Source organism: Nematostella vectensis, chromosome 13 (genome assembly GCF_932526225.1).
Source record: "Nematostella vectensis chromosome 13, jaNemVect1.1, whole genome shotgun sequence".
NCBI lineage: Eukaryota > Metazoa > Cnidaria > Anthozoa > Actiniaria > Edwardsiidae > Nematostella > Nematostella vectensis.
This window is the reverse complement of record NC_064046.1, coordinates 4,534,325-4,560,924: the sequence shown is the minus strand read 5'-3', so window position 1 is coordinate 4,560,924 and position 26,600 is coordinate 4,534,325. Positions and strand designations below refer to the sequence as shown.

Here is a 26,600-nt window from a genome sequence, read left to right as displayed (position 1 = left end):
TATTTTTGGAAAAATATATTTATCGAAAATTATAGCCACTTTCACTGTGGCATAAGTTGTTGTTGTCAAAGACACACCTTCAGCTTAGCATAATGTTCATTTTAACAGATAATTGCATTTTCAATCAAGCCGGGATAAGCCGGGTCTTTCGACTTGTCTTCTCTCCTTATCTTCGGTTCAGCGCTTTACTCGTCGTTTTGTGTTCGACTCTGGTAAAACATCATTCTGTCGGCTCCCCTGACTTGTTCTTGCTGCCATTTTCTTGTGCAGTATTTTCTTGCATTGTTGCAGAAGTCTTCACTAGATTGTGCCTGTAGAGAAGGAAATATTGTTATTGCAAAATGAAATGGACCTTTACAAACATTCTAATATATAGATTTAGACACTGCCTAAAAGCGGAGCCAGCATTGAAAGAATGTTTTTAATGAGATTAAAAAAAGCAATTTTTACTGCCATGTAATTATGAATTGTATTGGCGCGTCCAAATGGATCAAGCAAGCACTCATTCAATAATATTAAATATGCAAAGTATGAAAATATGAAAAGTACTAAACCTTGGTGTAAAAAAGGCTGTCAAAGTTCGAATCGATATTTTGTATTTAAAGCTCCTTGAAAACATGAATCTAAACAGGTGAATAATTCCATTGTAAAATAAAGGTATTAACAAATTTCGAGTTTTTCTACGTTACATTGTTACTGGTTTTTAGTTGGCATTGAAATGGAAGGGTCTTTTTTTTATCAAACAGTGTGACAAAAAATCTGTATAGAACATTTTTTGGTAGAAAATGTAATGAAATGCTACCGTATTTTTTGTTCAAAAAGATAATGAAATAAACTTTTGTTTAGATTTACTCTTGCATCTCACAAAATATGAATCGGTATACATATGCATTAATGAGTTGATCAGAAGTATTTAAAGTCACTCGAAAAATAACCTGTAACAGCTATAAAGCAAACTTCATCACTAATCATCATCTTATCTTAAACCCTGAGTCGCCGTAAGACAAATGCATAGAAAAACAAATTTGTTTGACCACAATTTCTCCATAACCAAGTAATTACCAATCAAAACTAGAACTAAAACAATCATTAGATTCCTTAAAAATGCACCATTAATACTTTAATATCGGTGGACCATAAAAGAGATCATCTCGAAAAACGACGAACATTATCGATGAGCATTGAAGATCAAATGGTTACAACAAAAAAACTTACCACTCTTTTGCCACTCCTCGGTGTTGGTTTCACCATAATGTGGAAGGAATGTGTTTCCCTAAAGCAGAAGCATTGTAGGAGAAGAACTAAAAGAAAAACGAGAACAAGCTGTCTTAGTCTAAAACCTGCCATTTCCCAGATTTCAAATGAAGTCGCTTGATCGAGTGGTAAGCCTCGTGAACGCTTTAGTTTTTATAGTATTAAGTCTACTGACAGGAAGGAGGTTGGATAATGAGGTCATTACATCTCTAAGAGAGCTATTTAACCGTGTGTTTTTATCAGGGAGTAGTTGTTTGTATTTACATACGGATGTCCAAGTGGAGTAGGCGGATGGTTGTTCGGCCTCCGCGCTTCGCTTTTTTAATTCAATTCTTGAAGACCTAATCTAAGGCGCCCCTGTTCGCCCGGAATCGGAACACCTGCGAAAAATCACAAGACCAAAATTGAAAGCACTCACAAGATCAGATATATAGAATATACTCTAATGGTTCTATCAAGATTATTTGCGCTAATGTAAAGAGATTGGAGTACTTCATACCAAGGCTACGAGCACAACATTAGCGTTAAGCCAGTAATAAATAGCGTGAGATATGATTCGAATTATTGCCATGAAAAATATCAAAATGTCTATTTGTATTGGTTTGACTCAGGCAAATAAGGTGACCAGATTTTAACAGAATATATAGACGCCTAAACAGTGTAATTCAAAATTCGATAATGCAAATATTATAACTTCGTTTTGTGTATCGAATCGAGTAGACGGCAAAATGTACTTATCCAACTTTCAGAAAAGGAAACCTTTTCATAACCAGTACTAAATACTAGATCAAATGTAAATACTAGATCAGATGTGTGCGTGGTATGGTATGGTGCTATGGTACAAAATAAATGTATGTATGTTTTTCTTTTTAGTGAAATATCAGGTCTTAAGATTCCTCCATTAATGAACTCAATGTCTTCCCGCTCCTCCACCCCCCACCCGAGCTTTCTCATGTCTCCAAAATCATTTTTTTGTGTTCGACAAAAAGAGGACTTTGTTTCTAACCGGAGGTTTCGACCCCCTTTCCTTCAACCTGCAGCTGAACTCACATTCGGCTGATTTCAAAGATAATAAGACTCCTGATAACACTCTAAGGATTCTTAGACGCTACTCAGAACGCAGAACGCGCCTCCAAAATAATCAAACACAAATGTAAAAAAAATTTCAACCAACGATGCGAGACATAAGCGACGCGACGCACTGCTAGGGGCGGAACACTAGTGCCTATATGAAGCGGCGCAAACGGTTTAAACGTTACTAGTGATCAAAATAGGCATCGATTAAACGGTAGCTTGATTGACGTCAATCTGTATTGGTATTGTTGCTAAAGTTAGAAACATGCTGTGCTAAAATTGTACTCCGGAATTTGTACGTGAAAGATTCCGATTGGAATTCTACAAAATACGGTATTGGTTCGTGAACGTAAGTTAATAGAAGGGGGTTTTATATTCCGAGCAGATATCTTAAACTTACTTATTTTTTAACTTAAAAAGATTAATTGAATTGCAACTTAGGAAAATGTTGCTGTGTGTTTAAAATACACACAATTCTGATTGGTTATAATGATAGACCATATTTGGAAAGTGCCATCTGATTGGAGGATCGTAGTAAAATGTGTAAGTCATAGTTGGAGGGAGGGAATATCCGCTTTCAGGTGATACCTACATAGAATAAGGCATGGCGTTTTTCTTGCAGGTTTTTCACTAAAACACGTGTTCGAATTAACTAGACAGACAAGGCATAATCATCACCACAAGTAGTTTATTCAAACTTTAATAATTACACTTCATCTCGAAGGATGTCACTTCCTATTTTTTAAATGAATCAAACTTACTTCTATTATACAGGAAAATCAATAAAGTACAATCTTGTTCGATATAATTAGCTTATTAAAGCATTAATATGTTCTTTACTTCATTTTCTAATTTCAAAAGTCAAATCTAATTATTTTTATAGTTTAATTTCTTATATGAATTTCAGGAGAATAAAAAGGTCATTCACAAGGCTGAGGTTATGAGGTTATGGCGTAGACTAAATGAACTACGGTTACGGTTAGCATCAAGCCTTCATGTGACGATTCACAGCACGACTATTTATTGTTAGGTGGTAAAGTGACATCCAGGAAATGCTTAAAACCAAGGAAAGGATTAAAAAACTAACAGGTAAAAATAGCATTAAAAAAAGAAAAAAAAAAGAAACTAATATGTCAGTGACATTCAAATCGGAGCTCGGAAAATGAGGATTTCAACAAGAAAACATCAGATACTAAATTGGTTCTGCAATTGTATAACACATCCTTGTCTATGTCAAAAATAGCGAAATGTTAAAAATAAAAGGCTGTACTGCAATTGTAACTATATTCCTACGCTACTAAATTGTATCATTTGCTCTTGCCACAACAAGATAAAACTTGTACATTCGCACTTGAAGTTATCTTCTTTTTTCTAATTTCGTCATATTATCGTGTTGGATTTATCGTCATTTTTTTTTTGTAATTGCCATTTATCATCTCGACTTCACACTGCGCGCGCTATATCTTAAGCTCACTCGAGGCATTTTCGCGCATGCGCAAGGATATTGCTTAAATGCGTGAGATGAAAGCCAACGACTTATCGCGGCTTAACGTACATAGTATAATACACGTTAAAACCAATTGCTGTGAATATTGGAGAAAGGTAAAAAAAAGGATTATCGTAGACATCTCTGGCGGTCTGACGAGACTGAAATCCCACTCTACACCCGTTAAAATTACCACGAAGATATTGGAGTTTAAACCCAAATAAAAGCCACAAATAGATGTTTATAGCCCCTTAGCGATAATATCCCTAGTGGAGGGGGTATGGCACATTGCCATCCCCACCCCACCCCACCCCACCCCACCCCACCCCCTTACTTGCGCGCAGGACAAACTCTACTAATACTCAATTCCCAGACATTGAAGAGAGGGGCAAATACAAAAGTAAGATAAACGGATCACTAAGATATCGATGCCTTCTATATGGTAAGCTCTCATATTTCCCGCTAAAATCAACAGGGCGGCTTCGACCGCAAACACAGCTAAGCTTTTTAAAATATCTTTAAAAGAGCTGAGTAATTAACAAACATGAGACCCGATAGATTGATCATTTGTGCACAAGCCCTTAGAATGAGATATGAGAAGGAGGCTGTTGTTATACACCATCTAATAGCAACCATACGTTGTGAATTTTTGATAAGTTGTTTTAGTTTTCCGTCCTTCTATTTCAAACCCGTATTCTTTCAACACGATGGATACAGGTTGAAAAGAAAAAAAGAAAACCATTATATCAAGTTGAGCAGACGTAAAAAGTACGTTCTAGAAGTCTTTAAAGTAAGTGATTTTGTTATTGTATGCATGTGCAGTCATAAAATAAATGAATCAAAATAAACCAAGAGACATCATGGTCTTTTGAGTGGACTTAGTAAACACTTGTTACATATCCTGTTGAGCGCGCGCGCACAATCGCTTTTGTCATTTCGCTGACAAGGTTATTCGATGCGCATAATTCTAACTAAAGTCATGATAATCTGCGCTCGCTTCCTCTAGAAGATAGCGGGGTATCCGCTTCCTGAGATGCCGAATTCTAAAGACAGCGATAACAAGTGGAAGGCAACTATTAAGATTCGTTAGAGCTGTTAGAGAGTTCCCTCCAAAGGGTGTATTAGGGAGCGTTCGATTTACTTCATTCCGGAAAAGAAATTTTTACTGATTTTTCTGAAATCTCAAAATGAATATGAGCAATTTCAAGGTTTAGAAAAGTGCCCACGAGTTATACGTGGTAAGAGACCAGCATAACAGGCCAATGTACTGTACGATGTTGCAATTTTCGGTGTGGTCGTCGTTGTTATTAAGAATTGCAACATAATGCAAATGTAATTCTTGGTTGCTTTATGTTTGAAATATTGTAATCTTAAATTCGTCCGCTATTTTTCGTTTTCTTTTATGCTGCCAATGGTACTCATGTTTCTGGGTTTTCTTGGCTTCCTAGCGGCGAGCAGACAAACTTTCCGAATTCGAAAATAAGCTAATCGAACAGTTTTCCCGATTTTTCCCCATTTGTTTTTTTTTTTCTAGAAGAGAGTCAATCGATTTAAGGTCGACTACATGTTTTTTTTTAAAGGCCCATGGAGAAAAAGTATTGACTAGAAGTTAGTTTGGAGAAAATGAAATACCCATTTTTTATAAGAACTTCAAATGTAAATCTTAGGGTATACTTACTAACCTTTAAGGCAAAATAGGTTCTTATCTTTAAGGAAGAGCAAAATGTTAAGCAAATTTATGTTTCAAAGCCCCACAATGTTTCATTTTTCATTGAGTAACCCATCATATAAAAACCTTTTGATTTTTTTGGCCTAGTAGGTTCTTATATTTTGGGGGATAAAATCCAAAACTTTTGCCTATAGGTTCTTAAATCTATAGGTTCTTAAATCAATAGGTTCTTGAACGCGGGTTTTTACTGTATCATACAGAAAAGCAAAATATTTGAAGATTCCTAAAAATAAACGACCCATTTTTTGGTCGCCAAGATGGGATGCGCGTTCATCTTGCGCCCTCTTTGCAAGCGCCTGTGTTGGGCGCAGAATAATCGCCAAGTGTGTCGGCGCAAGCGACGATGAAAATGTACCAGCGAATTTATCTGGTGATCGCCGGCGATGGCCTAGTAGGGCTTTAAGATTTGCGACGTATACGACGGCGCACAGACAAGATTTCAGTGCAGGCTCCCACATTTCCCTTTTAGCGCGCGGAGAAATGCAACGTGTGCGCTGTCGTAAACTCTCAGAGCCAGACGTGAAATGCACTTTGAAATGGATTCTGTCTGGTACATTTCAGCCGTTTTCCTTCAATCGTGAAAACTCCAAGTGCCTGATCACATAAAGCGAGTCGCGGGGGGATATAGGGATGTCCCTCGCCTGCGTAGCAAGCGCAAGGGCTAGATTGGGGATGCAATTTTTACACTTCAGAAAAAATATGAAATTTTCACTTAGCCCGAGATAACTCTACTCCTCCAGGCTCCATGTTTAACGGTCTAGCGAGAACGTTAATATGTGCACGGAAAACCAGACTATCATTGTTCATTATGTTAAGAATAAAGTTGTAGGCGTTTTCATACTTTTCTTGGGATATGAAAGCGGGTTAATTTGATCGAGTCTAGTTTAGAATTGAGCGCTTATCATGAAGGCATTTTTTGTCACTTTTTTTCCTGCCGTCGCCGTAGTAATTGCTTAAATTCACTAATATCTAAAAAAAACCTTTCCTGTTTTGTTAGATAAAATTCAAAACTGGCCTAATGCACACTAGTGACATAACGACAAATGCGCGCACTCGGATATTGGCCCAAAAGTATAAAAGACTAAAAGTGCTCCAACAAGAAATTTAAGTTATTTCTCGCTGCTTATTATTTTCGAAATAAAATGATCGACGCAAGATGCGCGCCAAGAACGATATTCAACAAAAAAAATTAGCAATACATCCCTCTCAGAAACAACACAACACTTTTGGGTTGCTTGGTTTGGCTTGGGCTTTGCTCTTGAGCCATGAAACTATGGGAAAATTTTCGCGTTCATAAGAGCTGTTTACTTTTTTTTACTATTTATAAGGGGTAGGGCAATTATTAACCTCTATCGTCTTTATCTTAATTTTACATAATTACTATCATTAAGTAGTCGATAGTACATTGTCGAAAATATGCGAGATAAACAATGACAGAACGATGTTCATCCAGCCTTCTATTTCTATGATTCTGACGTCATCAACAAGACCTAACGTCGTCAGAACCGGGGACGTCATAATGGTAGCACCTGACGTCATGATTGCTAGCGCGTTATTGCGATTGGCTGTTCATCATGTCTTCAATGACCTGCGCGAAGCTCCGTTCGCTCGTCTTCTCTGCTCTCCCTACCCCAGACGTTTTGTTAATTTGCTTGTTGCTTTTGTCCCAGTCTAGCCCTGCACGAACTCCACTGACAGCTTTGCCCGAATCACCTGCAAGTAAATAAGTGACAAATTAACATTTTCAGAAGAAAGTACGGATGAAGTAAAAGTAAAAAAAGAACAGAGGAAAAGGTGAAGGATGAGAGAATAGGGAACAAGAAAAGAGGGGAAAAGGGGAAGAAGGAAAATAGGAAGAACGGGAGAAGAAAAAAAAAGAAGCAGTAAAAGAAAATCAGGGCGGATCCAAAAAAAGGAGGCGGACGAATTGTTCTTTCGTGGATTGACTTTTATTTCTTGCTATTTTAAGCCAAATATCTAAAATAGGGTCGGGGGAATGGTAGATGCCGCTGACCCCTAGATCCGCACCTGGAAATCATAAATTTATTAAAAACGATATCAAATAAACACCGTCTAGATGGGTAAATACGATACCCAAACATACAGATGTTTTTCCATTTGCGTTACCTTTATCAGAAGAGCGGATATGGAGACTTTTTGCTGCAGTCTCGTCTTTGAATGGAAGGAAGAACTCTCGATTCAACTTGACTTTGTCCGCGAGTCCCTCTCGTTTGAGGCGTTGAAAGGGTGGAGAGCTTATATCGTTGGCTGGGATGCATTCATGCCAGACCTACAAGTAGAGAGTTTCTGTCATTTTCGTGGCCATTGATACATAACCTCAATCTTTTTGTTGCAATTGCGTACGGGTTAGCATAGCCGTAGCAGGCCTCGAATTATCGGGGGCATGATACACAAATATTTAGAAAATAATGGGGGGAGGCAAATCCACGCCCCTATTGGTCATTACCTTAAAATTTTTTTAAATGTATGTGTGTGGGGGGGGGACGTGCCCCCCAGTGCCCCCATCTCCTGCTACGACCCTGGTTAGGAAAGAGACTAAAAAAGAAAATAATCCTATTCGCACTTATTATCTGTATAACATAACGTGGCATTGGTATTTTCTACGGTTATAGTCAGAAATTACAACGTTGAGAAACGTGTTTAATTTCTGGGTCCACTTTTGTTTTTCAACATGAATTGATTTGCCATGCTTTATATCGCCTTTTTTCGTTTAAAGAAATTTAAAATCGTGCAAGGGGTCGTGCAAGGGGTCGTCTACACTAACACGGATTCAAAAGTATCCGGATTCGTCTCGCCGAAAACGCGCTTCACTAGATTCGCGTCCACATTATCGTTTTCGCAGCGTGTTCGCCTGGATCCATTCGTCCACACTAACACGAATTCGTTTGAATCCGTATACTTTTTGATACGTTAAGGCCGTCCACACTAACAAGCGGGTCGGATCCAGCGAATCCGGATACGCGAGAGCCTGGTCCCTAATCACGCCATCGTCATGACGTCGTTTTCATATAGATACGGATTCGACCGTCCACACTACGGACTAAAATATACGGATTCTTTTTGATTCACTTTCGACGGCGTTTTCAAAAATATCCGGATTCGCTAAGTGTTAGTGTGGACGGAAGGTCTAAACGTATCAAAAAGTATACGGATCCAAACGAATCCGTGTTAAATTGCACGGCCGCTATGTCAAACACTGATTTTTCTGACCTTCAAATATTTTGACACCCTTGGCTGCAACTCGTCACCAAATGTCTTCCTGGTCGCAGGGGCCTGGCACGAATGCTGACCTGCGCAGTACGTCTTCAGCGTGCGTACCACGTGATCCGTCTCTATGTCAGTCGCCAGCTCTCGTGATGTCATATTGGGATTATTTGCGCATGTGTAGTAGTTGTCTCGTCCCCAGAACGCCTGGGTAATTTTGACCATCTGGTTTGGGCCACAAGCGAGGTAGATGTTTCCACCCTCGCATGCTATGATAGCATTCTGGAAAGAAAATTTAGCAATAAATAAGTACATGCTGTTTCAGGGCGTCAGAAAGCGAAAAAATGATCGACGCTTCATTTCCAAATATGGCATGTAACGTCCAAATGAATAATTCAACAAACAAGCTAGAAAAAGACAATTTTTAAAACAAGATTGCCTCAAAAGAGTGTGAACTTGACAAAAAATGGTGGCGGATCCCAGGCGTCACTGTACCCTCTGTAGGAAACGTCTCTGTGCCAGTTTCGAAAAGAGAAACACAGCATAGTACAGAGACCTGGAACGCTAGTAATACGTGAATCGACTTACCTACATAACTTACAGCTAGTAATACGTGAATCGACTTACCTACATAACGTACAGCTAGTAATACGTGAATCGACTTACCTACATAACGTACAGCTACTAATACGTGAATCGACTTACCTACATAACGTACAGCTAGTAATACGTGAATCGACTTACCTACATAACGTACAGCTAGTAATACGTGAATCGACTTACCTACATAACTTACAGCTAGTCATACGTGAATCGACTTACCTACATAACGTACAGCTAATAATACGTGAATCGACTTACCTACATAACTTACAGCTAGTAATACGTGAATCGACTTACCTACATAACGTACAGCTAGTAATACGTGAATCGACTTACCTACATAACGTACAGCTAGTAATACGTGAATCGACTTACCTACATAACGTACAGCTAGTAATACGTGAATCGACTTACCTACATAACGTACAGCTAGTAATACGTGAATCGACTTACCTACATAACTTACAGCTAGTAATACGTGAATCGACTTACCTACATAACGTACAGCTAGTAATACGTGAATCGACTTACCTACATAACTTACAGCTAGTAATACGTGAATCGACTTACCTACATAACTTACAGCTAGTAATACGTGAATCGACTTACCTACATAACTTACAGCTAGTAATATGTGAATCGACTTACCTACATAACTTACAGCTAGTAATACGTGAATCGACTTACCTACATAACTTACAGCTAGTAATACGTGAATCGACTTACCTACATAACTTACAGCTAGTAATACGTGAATCGACTTACCTACATAACTTACAGCTAGTAATACGTGAATCGACTTACCTACATAACGTACAGCTAGTAATACGTGAATCGACTTACCTACATAACTTACAGCTAGTAATACGTGAATCGACTTACCTACATAACTTACAGCTAGTAATATGTGAATCGACTTACCTACATAACTTACAGCTAGTAATACGTGAATCGACTTACCTACATAACTTACAGCTAGTAATACGTGAATCGACTTACCTACATAACTTACAGCTAGTAATACGTGAATCGACTTACCTACATAACTTACAGCTAGTAATACGTGAATCGACTTACCTACATAACGTACAGCTAGTAATACGTGAATCGACTTACCTACATAACTTACAGCTAGCGAGACGTGGAGTCTTAGTTCGCGACATACTGAATATGTGATACGTGAGTCTTAACTCGACTTACCTAAGTATTCATACACCTATTTCACAAAAGGTTGTCAGTGCAATGACGAAAGGCAAATGGTAAATGGCTTATGGGTAAAAATTTTTCGTAAAATTAAAGGTGTTAAATAAAGTTCAGCAATGTCAGAGCCAAGCATTGGTAACCTTTAATGGATAGTTTTGATTTATCCATATTTCCCGAGACGCATGGTTACTTTCGGTAGTATAACTGCCATTTGCCAATCGCAATTTGCCATTTGCACTGAGAACCTTTATTGAAATAGGTGTATACTCACACGCAAAGGAAGGTATACAGCTTGTGATACGTGAGTCTTAACTCGACTTACCAAAGTATCTATATACTCACACACACACGAAGGTATGCAGCTATTGATACGTGAGTCTTAACTCGACTTACCAAAGTATGTATATACTCACACGCAAAGGAAAGTATACAGTTAGCGATAAAAGAGTCTTAACTCGACTTACCGAAGTATGTAAATACTCACACACAAAGGACTGTGTATAGTTAGTGATACGTGAGTCTTAGTTTGACTTACCGAAGGTATAGTGTTGGAGGATCTTGTGTAATCAACACAGGACGCACAGCCGTGGGGACCAGGAGGGCCCATAGGACCAGGTGGTCCACGAGGTCCCGGCGCGCCTGCAATCCCGGGCATCCCCTGATATCCTGGAGGTCCCTTGGGGCCTCTATATCCTGGAAGTCCGCGAGGTCCGGGTATTCCGGGAGGCCCGGGTGGGCTACGCCCTCGGGGGCCAGGAGCGCCTGGGTAGCCCTGTACGCCTGAGAGCCCCTGAGAGCCTGGAGGGCCCTTGGTCCCTTGTGGTCCAGGAGGTCCCTCGGTGCCCCTTAGAAAGAAGCCGACTGATAGAGGCTTGTTGAGGATCTCATCGTATCCCTGAATCTCGTCCAAGAGATCCTGAGTGACTTCGTTCCCTATCTGAGGCCACTCGTCCCTAGGTACCATACTGAACGTTACCTGTTAAGTATATGATGGATTTTAGAGTGTCTGTCAGCCGCTAGCTTGTCGTCCCAACGAAATTTCAAGGTTAATAAACATCCATTCCCATCAGAATTGGGGGAGCTATTGCAATTTAGTATAAATCCGCTCACATACTACACGAATCTCGGAATTGGATAGGCTCCCGTACTCACTATCTTTTGAGCCATAGATAGTGAGTAGTGAAAAAGCCGGCGTTTTCGAGCCAAAAACGGTTATTTATAACTGAGAATTATTAAAATCGTAGTATCTATGAGTTAAATAGAATACGCTACGCGCCTCGTTGAATATCTTTTGACTCATAGAAAACTCGAACTCGTAGTCTAAATATTCGATCGAATTTAGTATATGTATCATAACAAATTTTAGATTTCAAAATTTCTTCACAGTCAGGACTTTGCCTGGTTCGTGCATGGATGATATCTCAAAATAATTTAAAGGGACATAGAGCTGTTTAAATTAATTGTCTTACCAAGGGAAATAAAATAACGCCAAGCGTCACCAAATACCACCTCATCGTGCGTTTACAACAGCCTTGGGTTTTGTCTGGAAGCCAAAGGGAACGAGTCATTTATCGAGTCACTTATGGGGCGAGTAGAGCTGGCATAAAGCTAGTGCAGAAAACGCCATGTCACTTACCTTGGTTATTTTTTACATTCCACATAAAATAGGAACAGGATGCGGGACACGCACCTCGACTTACGGGATGTCACATAAAATAGGAACAGGCTGCGGGACACGCACCTCGACTTACGGGATGTCACATAAAATAGGACCGGGATATTTTCTTTTGGACCAGCGACGCTACATAAAATAGGAGCGGGATGCGGGACATGCTCTACGGGACGTGGGATGTCACATGAAATTGGAGCGGGATATGTTCTTTGGGACCAGCGATGCCAAATAAAATAGGAGCGGGATATGCTCTCGGGACGTCACATAAAATAGGAGCGGGATGCGGGACATGCTCCTCGGGACGCCACATAAAATAGATTTCAGGATGCGGAACGTGATATACAATATAGATTCTAATTATTTCCTTTTTCATTACAGCAAACCTTTCGTGTTCTAATGGTCGGATAAAATAAAGAATAATAGGAAAGTTAAATTGTAGCTTTACGTGGATAAATTTCTAAGTGAGACTGACATCACGAGGCCGATTAAATGCCGCTATATCATTGTCTCTCTGACATCGAAACAAATTCTCAAATGAGCTCTTACCTTAGGATTTCATTTTCTTGTGTCCACATTCACACGCTTATCTCTGTGTTCTTTGGGAAAATTATCAAAGATCAAGAAACAGTGAAAACATTCCTTTCCGACACAAAAGAATATTCTTGTTTGGGTTGATCCTTTCCCAGAGTTCCCCGCGCTCCCAGCATGAGATGGGCAGGTGACGTACAGGTAAGCCATTCAAGTGCGTCTGGTCGTCATTTAGAAAACCGGTAGCCAAGCTGGTGAAACGTATTAGACGTTGCATTTAGTGTGAGTTTTCGTTTGGATGAGGTTTTAATCATCATCTTTTGCTGGTGGCCATGACCATGATGTCTCGCACACAGATATGATGTTTAGGACAAATTCTTCTTTTGTGCGCATGTCTCTTTTCATTTGTCCTCAACAATGTTTACTTAAATGGCAAAATAAAAGTACGAAACATCTACTATTGGGGTAGACACGCCAAAGATGTCTATTTTTTTTCTTCTTGCATCGTTGTTTTCGATGGAAAATTCGACAAAACACTGAAAAGGCAGACTATTTTCGCTTTTTAGTTGGCCAACTTTGAAGACATAGATAGACCCAAGGTTTTCCCTTTCCGAAATCTCTTCCTCTCCTCTTTTTTATGCCAAACTACTCTTTTTTTAAATACCCACTAAATTAGCCAAATCAGCAAAAAAAAAAATTGTTCGGCCACCGTCGGAAACAGAGCAAAGAAACCTCTTGTTCGCAAGAGGTTGTTCAAGGTTAACAACTAAGACCCTGTCCCCACGTATCCGCTTTCGTTTAAAAACTCAACCTTTTTGTTCCGTTTTCAAAAAGATCCGCGTCCACACGAAGCGTTTTTATTTTGATACGACCCGTCCCCACGAAAACGCAAAAACGATACGAAAATGATAAAATGCTCTACAGCGCATGCGTAGACCCACTATTTTGCTAGTTTACATCGCGCGCGCAAATCGAATCATACCATCGTTTTCGAAAGGTTCTGTTTTCGTCCGTCCCCACGGCACCGATAGGGTATAGTTTTCAAATTGTTCCACTCTGGAAATCGTTTTCAAATCGTTCCGTTTTCGTCGCGTTTACGTGTGGACGGTACCCGTATCCGTAACAAAAAGGTTGCGTTTTCAAACGAAAACGGATACGTGGGGACAAGGTCTAAAACCTGAATGAAACGGAGATGAGTGTCCCACCCTTTCCAACACTCACATGGTTGTGATCAACGAAGAGTTGTTGAGAGTGGCCAAAGAATCGGCACAGTAAGTTATTTGGCTTCAAGAATCATCCGAAACTGAAATTACGCGTAAAATTACACTTTTTGTGGGAAAAGGTGGAGAGTGCACTGTCAAACGGTCACAAGAGCTGGAACTCCTATCATCTCCGATACACGGGACAGCTTGCAAGAACTTTCCGAACAACACTTGCGTCAATTTTTAATGGTATGTCAAACGAGTAACACATCGCAACATGAATGGACACAGAGGCATGTTACGCGATACAAATTTCAGCGCAGCTGCGCTAAAATGGCACTTTTGTAAATATTGTATTTGACATGGCCTCGTTCCGAGCAAAAAAACTAGGCGAACAGATGTTCGCCTGCACCATGCTAAACACGGCATCAACTTTTCGCGATGCGGCGCACAGGCGGCCCAAGCTCATTATATGCAATTTGACGGTCAAAATATTAAAATCTTCAAAACAGTGTATTTATGAATAAAATGACTCGCAATGACTCACTTGTTGTGTCGTTTATTACTCGACCGAGCTTAAAACCATTCGGCAGGGATTTCACAGGGTTACTGAGTTTTCTCCCCCACTATAAATAAAATTATATAACAAGTGAGACATTGAGAGTCATATTATTCATAAATACACAATTTTGACCTTCAAATTACATATAATGAGCTTGGGCTGCCTGTGTGCGGCGTTGCGCGAAATGTTGTCGTTCCGAGCTGTCCCGTGTAACACCGCGTTCATGAAAACATTCCTTCTGAACATGAAGCACAACATTCCAAGTCATCCTGTTGTCATAGTTTTCAAGGGAGGGCAGTTATTCACAATTCTATACACGTCTCAAGGAAATCTCTTTTGTTTTAGATGCGAATAAAGAATAAAACGCGTTTCAACATTTATGTATTTTATATCCTGAAAACCTTTTATATACTTATTTCCATAAAAGTACGGATTATCTGTGCACATGTTATCTATATATTTTTACCTTAGCCATCCTGTTAAAACGCCACGTTAAAAACAACTATACAGTATCTACAATATCTAAAGGCAGGGTCCCTTGGGCAGGGGACTACACACTCTACGAATCGGGCCCAGAACTACACTGATGATTTATTTTTGGGGGGAAGAGGTAGGTAAGGGGTGGGTAAACCTTGCAGGCGTTTGCCGTATAGAAAGCTCTCGCGAAAAAATCCACAGATCTCACGAGGGTGTAAGGTAAATTGCGATGCACAAGGGAATTATTGTTTTCAATATAGGCAAAATGACTATTTTCTATAGAATAATTTTTCGGAAGCGATAAAAGTCGCTAAAAAGCGGGAGATTTGGTGCTCGACGCGGGAGAAGGAGTCCAAAATCTTGAGACTCCCGCCTAATGCGGGAGAGTTGACAGGTATAACTGTGTGTACTGAACTTTGAGGGCCCACTTGAGCCGACGCTCCTACTATTTCCCTTTACGTGCGGCACGCTTAATCAGATCAAGGTGGTCAGCAGCGTTGAATAAGGTCTTGAAGAAGATGTTCAGTTGTGTTTCCCAATAGTGCATGTTGTCCTGTTCGGGAGGAGGCGAAGGGAGTTGAACTTCTGGCGAGGGAGGGACCTTGTCTGCACTGCCCGGGGGAGGGGCACCTAGTTCAACACCTACACGAATCATAGCACTTTATTGACATTTTAAAGACCTTCAGTGGGGGACTTGATCAGAAGGTCAAGATGTTTGATATAGTATATTATAAAACACCCCATCGAAACACATCATCCCAAGGAACTAAGGCAATTAGAGTCTCTGACAACGGTGCATATATTTTCGTCACCTTCGCAATATATTATATAATAGTTGACTTGTACTTAGAAATCCCCTGACTTTTTTGGCGCGCTCAGGCTTTTTGTGGCAAAACAACCACAACAAAAAGCAATTTATTCAGCGCGTACAAATTAACCAAAAAGTTTATTTGTCAGAAAGAGCTGATTTTTATTGAAAATTTTAGATTTTCTTCGCACTCTGGCGTTTATTTTTTTCTGGGGTTTATTTTTGCCTCGGTCGTGTGTTTTCTTATTGCAAGTCGCCTATTATTTGCCTGTGACATGGAAGTGGTGGTCGTCAGGGGCGGTTCCACGAGTTCTTATAAGGGGGGCCGAAGCAAGTGTTTCAAGAAAGAGGTGCCCGGATCCATTGTTTTCTTTTCGTGGATTTTCTTATATTAATTTTTTAAGCAAAATATCTGAAAATAGGGGGTGGGGGTGGGGACGGGTCCCGCTCGGCCCACCCCTGGATCCGCCCCTGGTGGTAAGGAGGACTTACCTAGATTGTCCGACTCGGCGGTAGCCACCTTCTCCTGGGACTCCTTGCCTGCTGATACCAAGGACACGGTCCGCCTCGCGCCCTCCTGGGGTGAGACCTCGGGCACCTTTCCAGCAAGACTTGCTGAAACAAGAAAGACATAACTATTATCAAAGCTGTCACAATGTTGGTTCCTTATTAAACTTAACTTTCGCGTCACTTTAACTTCGCGAATTTCGCGATTTTAAAGAATTCGCGAAATTCGAACATAAAGTGTCGTAAAAATGGAGATGCGCGAAAATAAAGTGAGTACACAAAAAGCCTTTGGGTAAAATATTGACAATTTAATAAGCTTTTTGGAAACATCTGTGTTTGCAGCGCGCGTAGATTAGAATTTAGTTTATAAAACACTTGCGCGTAATCTCGCTTTCTGATTGGTTGTTAGCTATAGTAAATCAGAGGAAATACCACGGGATTCGCCACTCGTACAGAGAATGGGACGAAATTATTTTGCTAGTATACGCGCGAAAAAAAGATGTTTTAATTGATTTTATTGTCCCAAAATCTCAAAATAGAGAGCGAAAATAAAGTGACCTGTTTTTTACGAAAATAGCGAAATCGCGAAAATAAAGTGTCGCGAAATATCTCAAAATGTCGAAATTTTGACGTCGGGAAAATTAAGTGTAATAAGGTATACACTCAGCTTCACTATCACCTTTTTAGGTCCCTCTCATGAGGTAACATTGTTGTTATTCACTTGTCATAACTCTCACCTTCCTCATTAGGTCCCTCTCATGTCGTAACATTGTTGGTAGATACTTGTCATAACTCTCACCTTACTTATTAGGTCCCTCTCATGTCGTAACATTGTTGGTATACACTTGTCATAACTCTCACCTTCCTTATTAGGTCCCTCTCTACTCTTGATGGGAGAATCTAATGGTTTATCAGGGGATTCTCTTGCTCCGTGTTGTGATCGGACAGAACGTATCGGGGAGTCTGTTCCCTCTTGACTTTCCTCCATAGACCTTGAAGGTGCATTAGCATCTGAAAATTAACCAATAAGTATAGTTGAACCACAAAGAAACCAGAAAAAATGATAAAATTGGTGATATGTATAGTATAGATAAGTATAGTTTATTTGTTAATTTTTTTTTCTCTTTCCACCAATGAAAATGAAGTGAGAAATAAAACCAGTCTAAAACAAAGGAATCCACCAAAAACTGGTAGTCGACTCTGCTATTAATGTTATAAGACTTGAAGTCCGTGAATCCGACTTGCTTGACATTGTTGTTTTGTTTTTGTTTTGAATGTTTAGAACTCCCATCATTTTAAAATTAACTTAACGGATTTAATTCACATGCATGGGGTTTTCATAGCCTACAAAACCATGCGTCACGCAAATCAGATCGACTGGCTTTAAGTTTTATGTAGCCCTGAGGATCTAAAATTTTGTTTTAAATGTAAAGCTTTTTTTCAGTAAGACAATACCTACCGCCTGGAGAGTCACTACAGCGTGACACACTACATTAACTGCATCGCCCAGGCCCTCTGTATCATCTAGACTCCTCAAACACATTAACATTGTAGATGATACTCACCCTCTACCGGTGACTCTGCAGGTTTTGAGGTGGCAGAAGTGAAGCTTTCAGCACTTCGAGACCTCAAAGAAGGCTCTGGACTCAGTTTAGCACTAACAGGGCCACTCATGACTACATCTGTCACGTATGCAACACTGCAATCAATTAGGGCCTCAAAGAACTCAAGGAATGTCAGCTCTAGTTCCAAATTACAAAAATCTTCCTGGGCTAAGTGTGGGTTGTCTTGTGCTAAGATCTGAATGACTTCTTTTGGTGTTAGAACTTCATTTATTAGTTTGTAGTCATTCAGCATGTACAAGAACTGCCGTGCCTTCAAAGTTGGCTCATATGGAGTGTATGCACTTGGTACACACACACCCATATATATGTCCCAGGTCTTTGGGATGTATTTCTTAGCTATGGAAGCCTTCACTGGGTCTGCAAATAAACTACCATTAACTTGGCAAGCATTTCCCAGGATGTTATTCAAGATCAGCTGTGATGTACATTCTGCGATGACACAGCCCCCCTTGTGTCCTCCTTCATTGTGAAACACATTGAAAGCAATTGCAATTATTGCATTAACAAAATCCCTCATGAGGACCTTTGCTTGTGGCTCATGGATGTCAGTATTACGGCCTTCCTGGTCAACAAACCTATCCATCTCAGCAAGCGTTACACCATGGTGGTGGATCTTGCAGTCCTTCAAGAATCGCCACAGCTGTAGCCTAGTCATCACAAACGTGTTATCAGGTGACGTCTGCTCCTCTCCAAGGCCACTGTAGTACGTATAGATGTGTTTGAGTTTGCTGATGTGTCGTAGCATCACGTTGGTGACATTCCGGACCTCCGCCTCCTGGTCCTCCAACTCTAAATCTAGGTCCTCCAGGATGGGGTCTATCCGGATGCTCAGCGGGTTATTGCTGCAGACGGAGCCGGCAGGGAGGAAAGGCGTGGCTGCCCTCATGGGTGTGGAGGGGCGGAGAGGGATGCCAGCACTGGCAATGTCAGGCGTGGTCATACCAGATGGATTAAAGTCTGGGAAATCCAACATGTGGTCCTGTTCAAATGTACCTGCAGAAATTAGAAAATAAATACTGTAAGCAATTTAAAACTAAACAAAGTCTTAATTTCTTCTGAGGCAGAGAAATATGCAGATCCAATCCAGTTCTTAGGTCCAGAGGTCAAAAGGTACATGATGAAGTTGCCTACCCAACTGGCTTTCTTTCTTGCTCATTAATTGGGTTCGTCTCTATTACACCCTAGAGGAGAGCTCCTCCACCCTTTTCTTATATTTATTTATACAGTTATTACATCTCTGCTTTACTATTTGTGACCATGAATGAAACAGGGTGGCAAAGAGGGGGTGCCAATAACAAATCACGTGGTAATTTTTCAGGCTTTCACGGATCACTAATTTAAAAAAGAAACTTTCACAAATCACTGTTTTAACTTTTGCTTTGCTCATGAATATATGATTCAATATACAATCACTTAGAGACTCAGTGCATTCAATGCATTTTAACAGACAAATCTATTTCATTGATCATAATCTAAACAAAAGTGATGTTTATTCTGAAATCTGTTACATGTATTCATGTTTTAATTATTCTTGGCGTCACGTTTCACAAATTTAGCCATGTGAAATCACGAGTCACGAACGAAAAAATACCCCAATCATGGATCATGATAGAGTACTCGATCATGAGTCACAAATTTTTTTTAGGCTTCAAAAAAGAAATCAAGAAAATACTCTTCACCACCCTGATGAAATTTATTGTAATAGGGGACTTTGAAGTGGGTTCAAAAACATGAAAAATGTTGTGGAGTGAAACTATATGCAGAAAGTTGTGTTGCACGACATGTTACACGGTCAAAAACTTTCCACAATACAATGTATCGCGAAACGTTTTTGTTGCATGTTATCTTCTGTAACACCACCTTTACGCTAAATAAGTAACTTTTGTTGCTATTATAAATTTGCTGCTAAAAGACTGAGCAGGTGCTAGTTTGCCACCCAAAAAGTCACATGATCTCTTAGCGCAAGTCCCTTATTGTTTGAAATGATGATGATAAGGGAATCTTTATAATTTGCCTGAGAGAGGTTATAATCCAACCCACCTTCAAACACCTGGCCGTTCTTGAAGATATATTTCCCCTTTCCATGCTTCATGTTGCTTGCCCATTCACCTACATACTTAGCACCAGATGCATACGTAAACACACCATATCCATGCCGCAGCCCATTAACCCAATTCCCCTTGTAGTAATTCCTTAGGGGATACTGTGACCCCGCTATTCTTCTCAGGAACCAAGAATGCTCTCCATGACCATGCTGCACACCGTACTCCCACTGGCCCTGATATCTCTGGTCGCGGTCATACCAATGCATAGAACCATCACCATGGCGAAGGTTATCTTTCCAGTCACCCTCATACACATTTCCACCCTTGTACACTCTTCGTGCATACCCATGTCGCATGTTGTTAAGCCAGTGGCCATCATAGTATGAGTGGCCTTCTCGATCGTACTTGAGGACCCCCCGTCCATGTCTCTTGCCATGTCTCCACTCCCCAGAATACACTGCGGGCAAATTACCGCAGGAATAATCTCCCTGACCATGACGAAGACCACTTTCTACTTCTCCCTCGTAAGTGCTTCCATCCGTCCACGTGTACAAGCCCTTTCCATCTATTACGTTATTTTTGAAATCTCCTTCGTAGATAATTCCGTTGACCCAAACGTATTTCCCGCTTCCCTCCATTTTACCGTTTACAAACGAACCCGAATAAACATGACCGCCTTGGAAAGAGGCTGTTCCGGTACCATGAAAGAAGCCCCTCTCATCTTTATCTCCCTCGTAACTCTCGACGATCAAAGGAGTTAAGATAGGTTCGTTTCGCATCATGTCTTGGATGACTGGTTTAGTTTCTTCTTGCATGTTTTGCTCGCTCGTTGCATCTTTTTCGCCGTCTCCGTCGCCTGTAGTTTCATCTGCTTCATTATCTTTGCTAGGGTCGGTCTCTGAAGCAGCTACCACTTGTGCTTCAGGCATTTTGAGATAAGTTATTCTTCTGTTAAAGCGCAAAATCCATGAAAATAAAAATAAATTTCACTAGAAGTTTGTTGCTTGCAAAGTACAAGTCCGCAAGTCAGGCAGTGGAGAGTTTTCACTGTTGCCTAGATACCATTCATGACCTCTAAATATCCCGGATGTGTCATCGTTGTCTCTCTCACGCGCGCGCGATTAACGATTCCGAGGTCAACAATTTCTAAATCGAGATCAGTTTTTTTTCTTACGGCCCAACCCTGAAGGCGGCAAGAAACTTATTTCAGGTGCAGCGGAAGGCGAAAGCGAATGTTTCTTTATATATGAACGTTTTTTTTAACCAGCGGGTTTCAAGCGGTACATCAACCGAAAACAAATTTGTTGTTGTTGAAAATTTTAAAATCCCGTGCATAAAAACTTGGGTTTTTCCCCGCATTCCTATAAATAGCGCTTAAGAATTTTTGTTTGACAAGAGCGCAAAAATTCTCAAACTAGTAATTACAGTGCGTTTCCGCGACGCACGGAGAGATAGAGAGAAAAGGTAAACACACGCTGTGTTTAAGCCCGAAGGGTTAGGAAAGAAGAGATAAGACAAGGGGGCGAGCTAGGGAGGAATAGAAACTTATTTTAGCAAATTAACAAATTATGACTAAGAAGTAAAGGAATAATGGCCGCAATACACTACATTCGAAGGATTCTTTTTCTAAAACTTTTTAATCCACCGTGTGGGCCGCGAGGGAATAAATGAAAACGAAAGCTAAACGCAAACGAAAATTCAGGGGCGGCAAGGGTTATTTTCGTGTTCCGTGAACGGATTTGTTTATCGTGAATCGTGAAAAGGAAAAATTAAAAACCGTGATCCGTGATTGCTACCTTCGCCGTGATTCGTGAATGGCGAACTTTGATCAGCGTGAATCTTGATCTATGCTCTTTAAAAATCGTAAGTCGTGATTTCCGAGTAAAGATTGATCCTTGTCGTCAGTTTATCAGTTTATCGTGAAACGTGCCGGCCTTGAAAATAGAAGCAGAGTTCTTGTGAGCGCAAACGCACAAACACAAAAGGGCATAGATTAATTGTAAGTGGATTTTAATAAGTTCAGCAATCTCTGATAGCGAAAACGTGTATTCTAGAGTTATTACTATTCTAAGGAGATGTCATGTGGGATTAGGCCGACAATATAAGCAAGCCGCAATAGTGAGAAAACTTTGATCCCCTTCCTTCAGGATTCTGTTGTTCGATAACAAAAACTTCTTCCATACATCCCTATATGAACCCCCTTCCTTTAAATCGAAATTGGGTAACATATTTACCTTTGACAGTTATCTAGAGGGGTAGAGTCTAAAAGAATAAATTATTAGCCTCAAATTTTAAATTGGAACGAGCAAAACCGGAGAAAGCTCCTCAGACATAAGGCGATAAACTGCCTCAGTGGCAAGGGACACAGGCAATGCAGAGCGACTCTCTGCCAACCGTCAATGTGCCCCTAACCCCCCCCCCTTAAATTGAGCACACAGCATTGTGTGCCATAGAGGTGGATGTTAGGTGGAATGGGCTTTCAATTTTGGACTTGAAGGCTTTCCACAGCTGTCTTAAGGTCTGTAACAACAACATCAATGTCCTGTTTTGATGTTTCTCGACCTACACTCATTCTAACAGCATTCATAGCAACTTTATCTGGAATACCAAGAGCTAGCAGAATGTGTGAAGGCTTGGCTACTCTGTCGGAATGACACGCAGCCCCTACACTTGCCAGTAAGTGATTGACAGTTTTCAGGATTGTCCGCCCATGGAGGCCGTCCCCTATGAATGAAACGTTACAGGTGTTTGGAAGTCGCTTGCTTGTGGAGAATCTCCCATTTATGTGGATGCATTCTTTACCAAATTTTTCAGTTAGACTAGCTTCAAGATAGTCTCTGACCTGGAAAACACAAAAAGAAGAAAAGGAAATGGTGATAAGGCAAACCATGCAGTCAGTTTACCTCCCATCTCATGAATGGCAGAGTCAGGGAAACCAGGGGTGGGGGAACAGGGCGTGGGGGTTGGGATGGTGGAGGCAGGTCATCCTTTCCAATAATTTTCTGGCTTACAAAGGGCAGGCTAACTATCTATTTGTTGTTATGATTTGAGTTACAGATCAACATGATGCATAGCTCACAGAATGGATTTCATGTTTTTTTTTTGTCATTACGTTGCCTACAGATATATCATCCCATAATATTGCAAACAGAGGAAAAAACGTGCCACAAACATATTTTGCTTCTGATATGCTGTAAAACTGAGAGAAGTAAAAAAGCTATTGCTTTGCTTGTCAAGCCACGGCTTCACTTCTGGGTGAGGGTTAGGGAAAATGCCAAGTCTAGTCAGCTATGACCCTTTTTGGACACGCCTCTCTTGAATACACCCCAGACGCACATTTTCCATGTGTTCTTGGTACTCATATAAATGATCCACCACAAGCTGGGCAGCCTGGCCAAGCCCAGCAATCATTCCTGTGTTTTCTGTTCCTGGTCTATAGTTCCTTTCCTGGCCACCACCAAAGAACATTGGGTAGAGAGGCCGGCCACTTGGTTCACCTAAAGATCTGACATACAAGGCTCCTGGTACAAAAAAAGAACATATACTCAGTTAAAAAAAAAATGCAATACATTTACTGCAGTAGGTTTAACCTATACAAGTTTGTTGTGAGGGAACGAAAAGCAATGATAAGTCCCCTAAAATATTATTATTGTCACTAATGGACAAAACAAAACATCAGATGCTAATGCATAGTGACCACTATTTTTGGTTGCTGCTTACTAATGTGAATAAGATTCTAATGTCAACTAAATCTTATTGCCGGATAATGTATACATAGTTTTCAGGGGGTCGATCCTGGAGTCCAAAAATGGGGGGGAGGGCTGAAGCAAGGGTTTCAAGAAAGGGGGGCTGGATCCATTATTCTTCCATGGATTTTTTTATATTTCCTGTTATTTTTTAGCCAAACATCTGAAAAAAATCAGTAAATCTGATTTCTGAGGCCACACTTAGGCACATATCAGGGGGGTGCAAACCCCCTGTTGCTGCCCAAAAAGTGGGTCATTTCTTATATTGATACCTTATATATATTATACCATAGCTGTCAACTCACCCGCATTAGGCAGTTGTCACAAGATTTTGGACCTCATCACAAGCCTAATTTTTGTGACAATGCTCATACAATCTCTGTATTCACTGGCATTGGCCCTTGTTTTTTTTTACATATTTCCTGTATTTCACAATATTTTACAAGATGGGTTGACAGCTCTGTGATACCTGTGACTGTGCACTCCCCCCCCCCCCCTAGTAAATCCTGGACAGACATTTGACAAATCTTTGAAACAAATATGAAAAATATATTAACTGATTTGTACCTATTCTTGGGCCGTAAAACTTGTGGCCAACTATTGTGAGATAGTCCACATCTAAGTCCAAGACATCCACAGGAATTTTCCCGAGTGCTTGCGCCGCATCAGTGTGCGTGAGAATGGTAGGCAGCCCGGCTTCTGATCTTTTCTTTTGAATACTTTGTAGAGATTTGAAAATTTCTGAGATCGGCTAGAATAACAAAAAGACAAGTGGTGAGGCCTAGCTGAACACAGATTAATGAAAAGTCTTTCTGAGAGTGAGAAGTAGTCAAGTTGCATGAATGTTGTTCATGTCACAGATTTGTGAAGATGCACAAACAAATGAGATCTACTTTTTATATAGTAATTAAAATGTTTCCTTACGTTGCAATCTAGTTTTGGGGGAGTTGACGCCAAGCGTTTGTGTGTACTCTAACACTCCAATCAGTGAGTGCATGATTTGTGAATATTGTTGTATAATTGCTAATTGACTGATCACAACCCTGTAAGAGCTAGAAAAAGTGGAACCCTTATTTCCATCTTCAAGGCTTGAGGGAGGTTTAAAAAGCGCCCCCCCCCTTATTTTGCGGGATTTTGCTTTAAAATATGGAGAACATGTTTCTTTTATAAAGCAGAAACACAAAGCATGTCAAAGTCTTCAAATTCCCAGGTTTACTGCCATAGTAATGGAGCATAGGCAATAACTCAGACATTCTTACCTGAATAATGCCTGTTTCATTATTTGCTAACATTAATGACACCAGACATGTATTGGGTCTGATAGCATCCATGACGGCATCCGGCATAACCATACCAGAGCTCTTAGAAACGTGGACAACCCCTAGCTCAATCTTTGACTCTGCCTCCAGTTGCTTAAGGGGTAAGCACACAGAATCATGCTCTTGATTTGATGTAATAATATGCGGTATGGGTGGCAAGATAGCTCTTCCAGTTGTTTCCCTTTGTTTCTTGTAATGTTCTATTGCCGTGTGAATAACCATGTTGTTTGATTCTGTCCCACCAGACGTGAAAATAATCTCTGAGTTGTGAGCATTGATCATTTTTGCAATAGATGCACGTGATCTTTTAATTATGCCATTTGCCTCACTCCCAAAATGATGTGAACTGCTAGGGTTACCCCAAGCGTTTTGCAATGCATTATGGATGCTCTCAAGAACTGTTGGATCTAGGGGAGTTGTTGCATTGTAGTCTAGATAGATCATGGGTTGTATGGTTCTGCTTGATTCAGTCATTACAGAAGATTACACTGAAGATAAAAGACAGAAATGTGTTATAAATTCATAGCCTTGCCAAGAATCGTCTCGCCTATAAAAATCAATTACTATGTTTTCACTGTTGCCCCATTAACCATTTGAATGCACAAAATTCAACGGTCGATGTGTTACCACCGGCTAATTAGCGCTTTTCCGAGAAGAGAATTGGATATTAAGTTAAGTAAATTCTCGGCGATCAAATTCGACTTGAGATTTGCACTGAAAATTAATGGATCCGTTCAAACAATAAAAATTCACAGCTCAATGAAAATAGAAAACATCAAGCCGGTCAATCTTACCCTCAATAGATAGCCACCACGTTCTCAAGATTGTCCCATTTTGAAACAATGTTAACACGTGAAATATTTTTTACCAAAGAATACTCGGCTAAATCTCATGTGACCTCACGCGCCCACGAAACTCGATTACTCATCAGCGGTCAGAGTGCAGAACGAAATATTTTCTTCAGCTCCAAGTAATGTGTTCCAGGAAAAACTGTTATCTGTTACAAAGAGCTAAAAAATATAACCATAAGTTGAAGTGACCATTAGATATGATAAAATACTTAAGATGGAACACAGAAAAGCTTTAGCCAAACTCAGACTAGGGAATCTTAATCTAAACATAGAAACAGGCAGACACACAAAACCTCCGATTCCAAGAGAGAAGCGTATCTGCCAGATTTGTAACACTTTAGAGGATGAAAAACATTTCATGCTTTTCTGCGTCTCATCCCATCTGAACGAAAGCAATTATTTTCTGATATCCAATCCCACTACATTTTCTTTGACAATCTAAGTAATGATGATAAAATTATGTTCCTTTTTAATAATGTTGACCCTTTTGTGAATAAGAAAGTAGCCCACTTTATATGCAAAACATTTAAATCAAGACCGAATACTCTCATTCAAGCCATATTATGCTATGCAATACCATCAATGTAAATCGAATGCAAATAAATAAATGTAAATGTAAATGTAAATGCCCCCCCCCCCCCCCCCCCCCCCCCCCCCCCCCCCCCCCCCCCTCCAACGTTCCAC

General features: G+C 40.3%; 3 protein-coding genes and 1 long non-coding RNA gene across 4 annotated transcripts; all 4 read right to left on the bottom strand.

Annotated features, from left to right (window-relative positions):
* LOC116608587 lies at nt 1-1,512 on the bottom strand. The gene is made up of 2 exons (XR_004292694.2): nt 1,216-1,512; nt 1-311 (listed from the first exon to the last, which is right to left on the bottom strand). It is a non-coding gene; the product is annotated as an uncharacterized LOC116608587 (long non-coding RNA).
* A 5,313-nt stretch (nt 1,513-6,825) lies between these two features.
* Nucleotides 6,826-13,571, bottom strand: LOC5501445 (phospholipid scramblase 1). The gene is made up of 6 exons (XM_048720865.1): nt 12,793-13,571; nt 12,044-12,117; nt 11,110-11,550; nt 8,775-9,050; nt 7,671-7,833; nt 6,826-7,256 (listed from the first exon to the last, which is right to left on the bottom strand). Exons 2-6 carry the CDS (start codon nt 12,086-12,088, stop codon nt 7,096-7,098), a joined length of 1,086 nt encoding a protein of 361 aa, XP_048576822.1. The 5' UTR covers nt 12,089-12,117; nt 12,793-13,571; the 3' UTR covers nt 6,826-7,095.
* Nucleotides 13,572-14,906: 1,335 nt separating this feature from the next.
* On the bottom strand, nt 14,907-21,116 carry LOC5501452 (radial spoke head 10 homolog B). Its single transcript, XM_048720864.1, has 5 exons — nt 19,996-21,116; nt 17,896-18,948; nt 17,192-17,341; nt 16,316-16,438; nt 14,907-15,657 (listed from the first exon to the last, which is right to left on the bottom strand). Exons 1-5 carry the CDS (start codon nt 20,927-20,929, stop codon nt 15,461-15,463), a joined length of 2,457 nt encoding a protein of 818 aa, XP_048576821.1. The 5' UTR covers nt 20,930-21,116; the 3' UTR covers nt 14,907-15,460.
* Nucleotides 21,117-21,993: 877 nt separating this feature from the next.
* LOC5501453 (selenocysteine lyase) lies at nt 21,994-26,010 on the bottom strand. The gene is made up of 5 exons (XM_001622695.3): nt 25,860-26,010; nt 25,006-25,553; nt 24,314-24,497; nt 23,337-23,521; nt 21,994-22,842 (listed from the first exon to the last, which is right to left on the bottom strand). Exons 2-5 carry the CDS (start codon nt 25,537-25,539, stop codon nt 22,480-22,482), a joined length of 1,266 nt encoding a protein of 421 aa, XP_001622745.3. The 5' UTR covers nt 25,540-25,553; nt 25,860-26,010; the 3' UTR covers nt 21,994-22,479.
* Between the last annotated feature and the right edge of the window lie 590 nt (nt 26,011-26,600).